Raw genomic sequence first — 12,543 nt, 5'->3', positions numbered from 1 at the left:
CACGGCTTTAGACCACCTGAACAACACAAGCACCTATGTCAGGCCGCTGTTCATCGACTGCAGCTCCACATTTAACACCATCATTCCCACTATCCTAATTGAGAAGTTGCAGAACCTGGGCCTCTGTAATTGTATTCTCATCTTCCAACCAGAAGAACACAGTCTGTGCTGATTGGTAATAACATATCCTCTTCGCTGACGATCAACACTGGCACACCTCAGGGGTGTGTGCTTAGCCCACTGCTCTACTCTCTGTATACACATGACTGTGTGGCTAGACACAGCTCAAATACCATTTACAAATTTACCGACAATACAACCATTGTTGGTCGAATCTCAGGTGGTGACGAGGGGGCGTACAGGAGTGAGATATGCCAGCTAGTGGAATGGTGCCACAGCAACAACCTGGCACTCAATGTCCGTAAGACGAAAGAGCTGATTGTGGACTTCAGGAAGAGTAAGATGGGGGAACACGTAGCGATCATCATAGAGTTATCATAAGTAGAGAGAGTGAGTAGCTTTAAATTCCTGGGCATCAAGATCCCTGAGGATCTAACCTGGTCCCAGCATATCGATGTAGTCATAAAGAAGGTAAGACAGCAGCTATACTTTATTAGGAGTTTGAAGCGATTTGGCATGACAACAAACAAGCTCAAAATCTTCTATAGTTGCACTGTGGGGAGCATTCTGACAGGCTGCATCACTGTCTGCTACGGAGGGGCTACTGCACAGGACCGTGAGAAGCTGCAGAAGGTTGTAAATCTAGTCAGCTCCATCTTGGGTACTAGCCTACAAAGTATCCAGGACATCTTTAGGAAACGGTGTCTCATAAAGGCAGCATCCATTATAAAGGACCTCCAGCACCCAGGGCATGTCCTTTTCTCACTGTTACCATCAGGTAGGAGATACAGAAGCCTGAAGGCACACACTCAGCGATTCAGGAACAGCTTCTTCCCCTCTGCCATCCGACTCCTGAATGGACTTTGAAAGCTTTGGACACTACCTCACTTTTTAATATACATCATTTCTATTTTTACACATTGTTAACAATCTATTCATTATGCATAATGATTTACTTTATTTATTATGTATTAATTTATTTATTATTTATGCCAGGATATGTATTGTATTGAACTGCTGTTGCTGTCAACAAATTTCACGTCAGTTGCCTGTGATAATAAACCTCATTTTGATTCTGACATTATATATACACACACTATATATATATACATATATACATACACACCACACTCAATTTGTTTACCAGTTCATTACTCGAATGGGGCAAGGAGGTTGCCCGGTACATGAAATCAGCAGGTACACAAACTGGGTGAGACATATATATAGATAGAGGGGATCTAGGAAATGACAAGCATTTTGTCAGCTCCGGCACCTAAAAACATTAGCACTGCACCCCTGCTGAAAGGACATCCCACTTTCTAACAACCGTCCCCTTTCAGGCCTGGGGTCCCACGTCTTTCCGACCACTCACCCCACACCCACGGTCCACCCGTAACCTCTACCCACACACACAGACAGATCCCCTTCACCCCAAACCCCCTCCCAGCCTGGGAACCACAACTAACTGATCCCACAGCCCGGGCTCGGACGCAAAGCTAAAACCGGGGCTGCGGGACCGGAGAGCCCGGAGTCTGCAGCCGTCCGGCACAACTCGGTCCCGGCCCTTTCCAACTGCAGCAAACCCCCGATTTACACAAACCCCCATTACTCACCTCCCCGATAGCAGAACCGCCGCCGACAACTGTGATGGGCACCGGGCCGACGGTCAGCAGGATATTCGCCGCAGCACCACCCGTGGGCGGAGGTCTGCACATCGCCTCCGGTGGCCGGAGGTCTGCACATCACCGCCGGTGGCCGGAGGTCCATGCAGCGCCACCAGTGGCCGGAGGTCTGCACATCGCCGCCGGTAGCCGGAGGTCCGTGCAGCGCCACCAGTGGCCGGAGGCGGGAGTGACAACGGAGAGGTAAATCACAAACACGACAAAGTCTGCAGATGCTGGAAATCCAGAGCAACACAAACAAAATGCTGGCGGAACCCAGCAGGCCGGGCAGGTCCTATCGAAAAGAGTCAACAGTTGACGTTTCCAGTTGAACTGAGGACTGAGATGGAATGAGGGAAATATCTGAATAAAATCGGGGCGGGCGAGGAAATGCCGAGCTGGAAGGTGATAGGTGAAGCCAGGTAGGTGGGAAAACTCAAGAGCAGAAGATAATAGAATCTGATAGGAGAGGAGAGTGGAGAATAGGAGAAAGGGATGGAGCAGTGGACCCAGAGAGAAGTGATCAGCAGGTGAGTGGACGTGAAAAGTCAGAGAGGAAGAGAGGGAGTGGGAGGGAGAGGTGAGGAGGAGATTTGTTCATCGGAAGGAGAAATCGATATTCATGCCGTCAGGTTGGAGGGTAATCAGACGGAATATAAGGTGCTGATCCTGGACCCTGAGGGCGGCCTCATCTTGGCACAAGATGGGTTGACACGTCGCAACGGGAATGGGAATCGGAATGAAAATGTTTGGACACCGGGAAGTCCCGCTCGGAGCAGATAGTTCAAAGGTTAATTTATTATCAAAGCAGATATTCATAAACAACTCTTAAGTTTTTTTTTCTCCAGTGAGCCACGAAACAAAGAACATGAAAGTCATTCAGAGAGAAAAAAAATCAAACTCACCCCACCCCCGTATAAAAATGAACGGCATCCCGATCATCAACCCCCCAAAACCCACCCCTCCCACAAAAGGGAAAAATAACATCGATCTCCCCGAAAAAACAACCCGACCCCGCACAACTGCGGAGGAGCCGGTGTCACCGGTGTAGAGGAGCCGCATCGGGAGCAGCGGACACAACGGGCGACCCCGGAAGATTCACAGGTGAAGGGTCGCCTCACCTGGAAGGATGTTTGGGCAACGGAGAGAGTTCGGCCGTCCGGCCCTTTCACTGTGACCCCCGAACTCCACATCAAATCCGTCCAAACAAATCTGGGTGAACTTTAATGACCAATAAATATAATTCCTCTCTTTGATCAGCTGTCTGAGTGATTCCCTGACTCTGAGAGGAAGGGGTATCTATGATCCACATTGTCAGGGTGTTGAGTTTACCAGTAGACAGAGACTGCAGGGACGGGAGGTTTTCTGTTCACTAATACACTGTGTGTGGACCCCGCTGGCAATTCTGGTGTTGTGACCCGAATCGAGACAAACACCACGCTGCCCACTCCACCAACAACACGGCACAGCCGGACACATAACAGGGGACTTTACATCTCACAACACTGGATTCAGTGATGAAACCCGTGATTAATGTTGTTGTCCCACTGAAATCATAAGAAACGTCCATTCAGGTGTTTTTAAATACGAGTGCTCCCCCACAGGTGACGTCACACAGGCGCATCCACGCGCCTGACGTCACACATGGGTCCCCCACACCGGGATCTGCCCTCACGTGCGCTGTGTCTCACGTCACCCACGCGCTGGTGAGCTCGAGCTTCATCGGTTTAACGGCTGGGCTACTACTCACGTGACCAGTCCCTCCCCCACCGCTGTCAACAGAGGATTCAGGCACTGCGCTACTCCCATTGGTGCGAAGCGATGTCAATCACTGGTTACAACCAATCGCAGAGGCGGACCAGCAGAGAGGGCGTTACCCCCGCTGACTCCGTTCGCCGCCCAAAAGTCAAACTCCTCATCAGAGCGGAACAAATCCCAAAGTAAATGTCCGCTTTCTGATTAATTTCCATTTCCCTCCGAGGGAAGTTGGGGCGTTTGTGAAGCGTCTCCTGCGGCCGGAGTCTGATGTATCGCTGAGAGGTAGGAGGAGACCGCTCGGCCCGTCGGTTTGATGCCGGTTCCCCGGGGAGGGAGAGGGGAATTTTATTGAAAGGATGAAGACGGTGAGAGAGGGGGCGGACAGGATGTTTGTCCCGGTGGGGACAGGAGGGGCTCATCTGTGGAAATGTCTGAGCCCACGGTGGTGGCGATTCACCACATTGGGGGGCAAACACCGGCAGACTGTTGCCCTGCAAGCGGGGCCAATGGTCCGGGCAAAGTGACAAGTTTTGACTCATTCTCTCTGGGAAGATAATGATATCAAACATCTTTACCGTGGGGGAAAAATAGCTTTCATATCACAAATGTGCCCTTCCCTTCATATTCTTTGGTATTACGATCAATGAGTTCACCACCGTCAGGCACTTGGGGGAGGGTTCAGGGGAAATATTTACATCCGAGGGGTGATTGATATGTTTGTGACCTAGAAGGAGTCAACCTTAGAAAACCTAGCACATATATTTTTCTACATAGTCCCATCCTACATTTACACACTTAGTCCAGCAGTCGTGGAGGATACGATCCCTTCTTTGTAGAAGTCGGCGTCTTGGACCTGCAGAAGTCGTCGACAGCAGGGGTGAGTGATAAGTTCGTGGCCTAAGGTAGAAGGAGATGAGTTATTAACTTCAAACTTTCTGCATAATCACTCAAAGAGTTGTGCATGTAATGAGAGCTGTATAACATCTCATTCTACCTTATCAATCACCACTCGCACAATACAGAAACTGGTGTTACCTGTGTTCATTGCGGTGATGCAAAAGTTGCTGGAGAATTGGCAAGTGGAAATAGGTGCAGTGATATTTGGAAATATGATTTTTTTAAGCGTCATTTGGCAAGCAAATCACACATGGAACGTGTGCACAAGCTCTGGCGAGAAAATCCTTCAATACCTGCTATAGGCCTGTTACAGGGTTTGTGTGAGAGTGAAGATGAACTTGATCAAACCCAGAGAAGATCAAAGTTCTTACAGATAGTGATTGGCTAGCTATTAAAACGAATAACTCTCTATATAAAATTTACTGGGCACATGTTGTCACTGGGTAAAAAAATACACAATACAAGTTTTATGTGCACACTGGTAATTACAAATTAGAGAGGGCATTGGTGGGGAGACCTCCAGTGTCCCTGATGCCCTCACCTACAAGATATGCATCCAGCTGCAGCTTGTAACCCTGCACTTTAAGGAGTTGGAACTTGAAATGGATGAATTCTGGATCATCCAGGAGTTGGAGGGGGTGATAGATATGACATGAAGAGAGGTGAGTTACACCCAAGGTGCAGGACACAGGAAACTGGGTGAGAGTCAGGAAGCGGAATGAGTTTAAATAGCCATTACAGAGTACTCTTGTTGCCATCCCGCACAACAACAAGTGGACCACTTCAGAAACTGTTGCGGGGGGATTACCTGGCAGAGGAAAGTCAAAAGGGTGATAGGGGATTCGTTAGTTAGGGGAACAGAACAAGAGGGGACTAATATCCCAGTGATAAGGCTTGTTAGTGCTAGTGTGAGGGGAGGGGGGTGATGTGGTTAAAATAAGTTGTAGGGGGAATGGGAGCCAGAATGAGAGAACAGATAATGGAGAGGGTGAATTGAATTGAATTGACTTTATTACATACATCCTTCCTATACATGAGGAGTAGAAATCTTTACGTCACGTCTCTGTCTAAATGTGCAATGTGTAATTTATAGTAATTTATAATAAATAGTTTGTACATAGGACGGTCAATATAACATAGAAATGCAATTGTATCAGCATGAATTAATCAGTCTGATGGCCTGGTAGAGGATGTTGTCCCGGAATCTGTTGGTCTTTTTGCTGTGGTACCGTTTGTGGTTGTGGTGATTCGGGTCCCCAATATCATTTGGGCCCTTTTTACACACCTGTCTCTGTAAATGCCCTGAATATTGGGAAGTTCACATCTGCAGTTCCTATTCCAGGCAGTGATGCAGCCAGTCAGGATGCTCTCAATTGTGTCCCTGTAGAAAGTTCTGAGGATTTGGGGCCCCATCCCAAACTTCTTCAAACATCGGAGGTGAAAGAGAAGGTGTTGTGCTCTTTTCACAACACAGACGGTATGCACAGACAGTGTGAGATCCTTGGTGATGTTTATGCCGAGGAATTTAAAGCTGTTCACCCTCTCAACCCCAGATCCATTGATGTCAATAGGGGTTAGCCTGTCTCCATTCCTCCTGTCATCCACAATCAGCTCCTTTGTTTTTGTGACAATGAGGGAGAGTTTATTTTCTTGACACCAGTCAAGTGTTGTTCGGACCTCAGATAGAGTCAGCAATCAAATGTTTGAGCATGGTGCGATGAAAGTGCTGAGCTGTGTATATCACACTGCAAGAAGCATCGTAGGAAAGCCAGATGAGCTCAGGACAGGGAATTATTGGTACTTGCTTGCACCCAACAGTCTGAGGGATTTAGGGGAACAAATTTGTAGAGAGATTGCAGACGATGCCAAGAAACAAAGGTTGATTCAGTAAGTGATTTAACTTTCCATATATTGACTGGGACTCCCATACTGTAAAAGGACTAGATGTAGAAATGTGCAGTAAGCTGTTAGGAAATGATCCAGGGCTGGTGGCAGAAATTAGTGATCATAATGCCATGAGATTCAAAGTAAATATGGGAGAAGATAGGTCTGGACCATGGGTTGAGATTCTAAATTGGAGAAAGGTCAATTTTGATGGTATCAGAAAGGATCTGACAAGTGTGGATTGGGACAGGCTGTTTTCTGGCAAATGAGTACTTTGTAAGTGGGAGGCCTTCAGAAGTGAAATTTTGAGGATGTACAGTTTGTATGTGCCTATCAAAATAAAAGTTGAAAGGTTACTGGTGCAAGGAAATTTGATTTTCAAGCGATGTCGAGGGCCCAGTTATTTTTTTCCTCTAAATGCCTCACACTGTTAGGTGCTACCAAGACTCATTAATGACTATAATATCATCATTTCACGCCCTGAGCTCATCTGACTTTTTTTTTGGTCGTCTTCTGTTGGTTTCTAAAAGCTTCCCAATAGTTTTTGCTCATTATTTGCCCTCTCTTTGACTTTGATGTTGGCTTTGGCTTCTCATTTCAGCCACGGTTGTGTCCTCCTGCCTTTCCACTGCTTCCACTTCTTTGGGATGTATCTATCACTCAGCTCCCGAATTGCTCCCAGAAACTCCAACCATTGCTGCTCCGTTGTCACTCCTACCGTATCCCTTCCAAACAAGTTTGCCCAGCTTCTCTGTTATGGAAACATGGGGCAAGTTCAGTACAGAAACAGGCTATTTGACCCATCTAGTCAATGCCAAAAAAACATTTAAGCTGTCTAATGCAACCACTTGCACTGGGACCATGGCCCTCCATACCCCTACCATCCAGGTACCTATCAAACTTCTTTTAATGGTGAAATCGAGCTCATGTTCACCACTTGTGCTGACATCTCATTGCATACTCTCAGGACCAGTTCAGTAAAGAGCTTTTCCACATGTTCCCGTTAAATTTTCACCATCCCCACTTCCCCATGACCTATGGTTGTAGTCCCACCCAACCCCAGTGGAGAAAACTGCTTGCATTTACCCTATCTATACACTTATACTGTTGTGTACGTCTGACAAATCTTCAAAGCAATGTATAATTTCATTGTTTATGTTTACAGCCTTTTTTAGTTGTATAACATAATGAGGGGCATTGATCGTGTGGATAGCCAGAGGTTTTTTTCCCAGGGTTCAAATGGCTAACAGGAGAGGGCACGGTTTTAAGGTGCTTGGAAATAGATACCGAGGCGATGTCATGGGTATGTTTAATTACAGAGAGTGGTGGGTGCATGGAATGCACTGCCAGCAGTGGTTGTCGAGGCAGATACAATAGGGTCTTTTAACAGTCTCTTAGATAGGTACATGGAGCTTAGAAAAATAGAGGGCTATGCGCTAGGGAAATTCTAGGCAGCTTCTCGAGTAAGTTACGTGGTTGGCACAACATTGTGGGCTGAATGGCCTGGAATATGCTGTAGGTTTCTATGTTTTATGTTGAACAGCGAAATAACTTTGGTTTTCCACAATCCTCTGATAACTCCCCCATCACAAAGGATGATTTAATTATCTATGCTAGGGCCCCAATATTTTCCGCACTTGCCTCCCATAGGGTCCGAGGGAGCACCTTGTCATGCCCTGGAGATTTATCCACCCTAATCTGCCTCAGGATGGCAAACATCTCCTCTTATCTAATCTGTACATGGTCCACGATTTTATTGCCGCTTTTCCACACTCCCATAGACCCATCTCCTGAGTAAATAGAGATGAAAATAATATTTGAGATCTACCCCATCTGCTTTGCTTCCACACGTGGATTGCCATTCTGGTCTTCCAGAGGACCAACTGTGTGCCTTGCAATCCTTTTGCTCTCAATCTACTTGTAGAATCCCTGAGGGTTATCCTTCATCTTTTCTGCGAGGACAACTCATGCCTTCTTTTAGCCATCCTGATTTATTTCTTACTTGTTCTCTTGCATTTCTTATACTCCATAAGAATCTACCTGCCTATCCCTGTTATGCAACTCCATTTTGTGCTTCACCAGGGTCTCAATATCTCTTGAAAACCAAGAGATACAGTTTCTAACTTTACCTTTTATTCTGACAAGCACATACCCGCATTGTACTCTCAAAATTTCGCTTTGAAGGCCTCCCATTAACCAAGCACACCTTTGCCATAAAGCAGCCTGTCCGAGTACACAGTTGCCAGATCCTAGGGTCATAATTCCAGTGTTGTTCCATGCCGTGAACACATCTGCCTTTCCTACAGTGTTCCCTGTATTGAAATATACAGGATTGAGCATATTCACTGTACCATGCTCAACTTTTTCATTCCTGATGTTGTCTGAGGACAGAACAACATATGTCTCCACAACCCCTCCACAATCTGTTCTGTTATTCATGCTTCCATTCCCCCTGCAACTTTAGTTAACACCCCCTTCCCCCACCTCCCACCATGCAGCTCTATCACCCCTTTGTGCTTCATCTCCCTGGTCAATAAAAGGAGGTGCATACCAGGTACAGCCAGATAGGAACAAATAGAAATACAGGAAATTCAAGTGAACACTTATGAAAGAAATAAACGAAGGCATGAGGTTGCCCCAGCAGACAAGGTGAAGGAGAATCCTCAGGGACTCTGCAGATATGTTAAAAGCAAAAAGATTGCAAGGGAAAAAATTAATCCTCTTCAAGATCAGGATGTTAATCCATATGAGGAGACAAAATATATGGGGAGATTTTAAATATTATTTTTGCACCTGTATTTACTCAGGAGATGGTCACAGGGTCTGTAGAAGTGAGGCAAAGCAGCATCAACTTCATGGACCCCGTACGGATTACAGAGGTGGAGGTGCTTGTTGTCTTAAAGCACATTAGCGTGGATAAATCCCCAGGGCCTGACAAGTTGTTCCCTGGGACTCTGCGGAACACAAGTGCAGAAATTGTCAGGGCCCAAGCACAGATATAAATCATCCTTAGTGACAGGTGAGGTACTGGAGGATTGTAGGACAGCCAATGTTGTTCCGCTGTTCAAGAAAGGCTCTGAAAGTAAACTAAGAAATTGTACATTGGTGAGCTTGACATCAGTAGGGGAAAAGTTATTGGAAGTTTATATGCAGGAACCGGATGTGTAAGTATTTGGATAGATGTTGACTGATGAAGGATAGGCAACTTGGCTTTGTGCATGGTAGTTCATGTCTAACAAATGTCTAACCAACGAGAGTCTCTCGAGGATGTTATCAGGAAAGTGGATGAAGGCAAGGCAGTGGATGTTGTCTACATGGACTTTAGCAAAGCACTTGACAAAGTCTCATATGGGAGGTTGGTCAAGAAGGTTCAGTCGCTCAACATTCAAGATGAGATAGTAAATTGAATGAGGTACTGTCTTTGGGAGAAGTCAGACTGTGGTAGCAGACTGGAAGCCTGTGACTAGTGGTGTGCCACAGGGATCAGTGCTGGATCTGTTGTTGTTTGTCATCTATATCAGTAACCTGGATGATAACATGGTTAACCGGATCAGCAAATTCATGGATGACACCAAGATTGGTGGTGTAGTGGACAGCGGGGAAGACTACATGGCTTGTAGTGCAATCTGGACCAGCTGGAAAAATGGGTTGTGAAACCAAAAAATGGAATTTAATGCAGACAAGTGTGGGGTGTTGCTTTTTGATAGGACATAGGCCGTACACAGTGACTGGTAGGGCACTGAGGAGTGTTGTAGAAGAAGGGGATCTGGGAATACAGGTCTATATTTCACTGAACGTAGTATCACAGTTAGATAGGGACAGAAGTGAGAAGATGATTTCTCTCTCCAACTTGGGTTGACCCTCACTGTAACAGTGTGTTGTCAGATCACTCCTTGGTGACTAAAGTGATCTGGTGTGAAATGTTGTCCTTCACCCACTGATGGATTTTGTAAATGTTTTTACAGGTTAAAAACGACAAGGAATCTATCTACAGGAATCTCGAACACAACACGCCAGTTTTTCTGTCTCTGTCCAGATATTTAAGAACTGGAGTAAGAGATTCACTCGATCATCCTTCCTGCTCAGACTGTGGGGAGGGATTCACTCGATCATCTGACCGACTGGCATGCCCGTCACTTCACATAGGAGAGATCCCGTTCATCTTGCTCAGACAGTGGGAATGGATTCTGTCGGTCATCTCAACTGAAGGTACGTCAGCAAGTTCACACTGGGACAAGGCCATTCACCTGTTCTGTGTGTGAGAAGGGATTCAGTCGGTCTTCCCACCTGTGGACACACCAGTCAGTTCACACTGGGAAGAGGCTGGTCATCTGCTGAATTTGTGGGGAAGGATTCACTCGGTCATCTGACCTAATGGCTCACCAGCGAGTTCACACCGGGGAGCGGCCGTTCACCTGTCCAGACTGTGGGAAAGGATACACTTGGTTATCTGAACTGAAGGTACATCAGAGAGTTCACACTGGAGAGAGGCCGTTCACCTGCTCAGACTGTGGGAAGGGATTCACTCGGTCATCCAAACTACTGGTACACAAGTCAGTTCACACAGGGGAGAGGCCATTCACCTGCTTAGAATGCGGGAAGGGATTCTTTTGCTCATCTAATCTGAAGGTACATCAGCGAGTTCACACTGGAGAGAGGCCATTCACCTGCTCAAACTGTGGGAAGGGATTCACTCGGTCATCCCACCTACAGAGTCATCAGCGAGTTCACACTGGGGAGAAGCCGTTCACCTGCTCAGACTGTGGGAAGAGATTCACTCGGTCATCCCACCTACAGAGTCATCAGCGAGTTCACACTGGGGAGAAGCCATTCACCTGCTCAGACTGTGGGAAGGGATTCACTTGCTCATATGAACTGAAGGTACATCAGAGAGTTCACACTGGAGAGAGACTGTTCACCTGCTCAGACTGTGGGAAGGGATTCACTCAGTCATCTCAAATGAAGGTACATCAGCAAGTTCACACTGGGGAGAGGCTGTTCACCTGCTCAGACTGTGGGGAGGGATTCACTCAGTCATCCCACTTACAGAGACACCAGCGAGTTCACACTGGGGAGAAACCGTTCACCTGCTCAGAATGTGGGAAGGGATTCACTGAGTCATCCAGCCTACAGAGACACCAGTCAGTTCACACTGGAGAGAGGCCGTTCACCTGCTCAGACTGTGGGAAGGGATTCACTCGGTCATATGAACTGAAGGTACATCAGAGAGTTCACACTGGAGAGAGGCCCTTCACCTGCTCAGACTGTGGGAAGGGATTCACTCGGTCATCCCACGTACAGAGTCACCAGCGAGTTCACACTGTGGAGAGGCCGTTCACCTGCTCAGACTGTGGGAAGGGATTCACTGAGTCATCCAGCCTACAGAGACACCAGTCAGTTCACACTGGGGAGAGGCCATTCACCTGCTCAGACTGTGGGAGGGGATTCACTTCATCATTTCACCTACTGAGACACCAGCGGATTCACACTGGGGAAAGGCCGTTCACCTGCTCAGTCTGTGGGAAGAGATTCTCTCGGTCATCCAGCCTACAGAGACACCAGCGAATTCACACCGGGTCGAGGGCGTTCACCTGCTCAGACATTGGGAAGAGATTCTCTCAGCCATCTCCACCAAATGTATATCATTGAGTTCGCACTGGGGAAAGGCCATACACTGCTGTGAATGTTGGAAGGGATTCGCTCAGTAAACTAAACTTGTGACACACTACAGGGTTCACACTGGGGAGGAAGTTTCAGTAAGCTGCATACTGGATATTTGTCCATCACCGTTGCTGAATGCAATTTCGAGAGTGACTGTTGGTGCTGAACTCTGCAATTACTGCTGCTGCTCACCACACCCAGTTCTGCACCATCAGCACCCAGGGCATGCCCTTTTCTCCTACCAGATGTTGCCATCTGGTAGGAGATACAGAAGCCTGAAGGCACACACTCAGCGATTCAGGAACAGCTTCTTCCCCTCTGCCATCCGATTCCTGAATGGACTTTGAAAGCTTTGGACACTTTTTTAATATGCAGCATTCGTGTTTTTACACATTTTAATGTATTCATTATGCATATTTGATTTACTTGTTTATTTACTATGTTTTAATTTATGTATCATTATTATTATCTATGCCAAAATATGTATTGCATTGAACTGCTGCTGCTAAATCAACAAATTTCACTTAAAATGCCGGTGATAATAAACCTGAAACCTGAAACC

The 12,543-nt window shown here is 46.7% G+C and overlaps 1 protein-coding gene and 1 pseudogene across 1 annotated transcript; one reads left to right on the top strand and one right to left on the bottom strand.

Annotated features, from left to right (window-relative positions):
* The window catches only part of LOC134341626 (zinc finger protein 585B-like), a 196,923-nt pseudogene extending 195,155 nt beyond the window's left edge, over positions 1 to 1,768 (bottom strand).
* An 8,517-nt stretch (positions 1,769 to 10,285) lies between these two features.
* On the top strand, positions 10,286 to 12,182 carry LOC134341606 (zinc finger protein 235-like). Its single transcript, XM_063039480.1, has one exon. It carries the CDS (start codon positions 10,695 to 10,697, stop codon positions 11,967 to 11,969), a length of 1,275 nt encoding a protein of 424 aa, XP_062895550.1. The 5' UTR covers positions 10,286 to 10,694; the 3' UTR covers positions 11,970 to 12,182.
* The last annotated feature ends 361 nt before the right edge of the window (positions 12,183 to 12,543 follow it).

The sequence above is a fragment of the Mobula hypostoma genome, unplaced genomic scaffold (assembly GCF_963921235.1).
Source record: "Mobula hypostoma unplaced genomic scaffold, sMobHyp1.1 scaffold_36, whole genome shotgun sequence".
Taxonomy (NCBI): domain Eukaryota; kingdom Metazoa; phylum Chordata; class Chondrichthyes; order Myliobatiformes; family Myliobatidae; genus Mobula; species Mobula hypostoma.
Note: the sequence above shows the minus strand (reverse complement) of the source record. Positions and strands in the feature narration are given on the sequence as shown.

Excerpts from the sequence above, each read along its gene's own strand:
- LOC134341606 (XM_063039480.1), top strand. The coding sequence starts at position 10,695 with ATGGCTCACCAGCGAGTTCACACCGGGGAGCGGCCGTTCACCTGTCCA.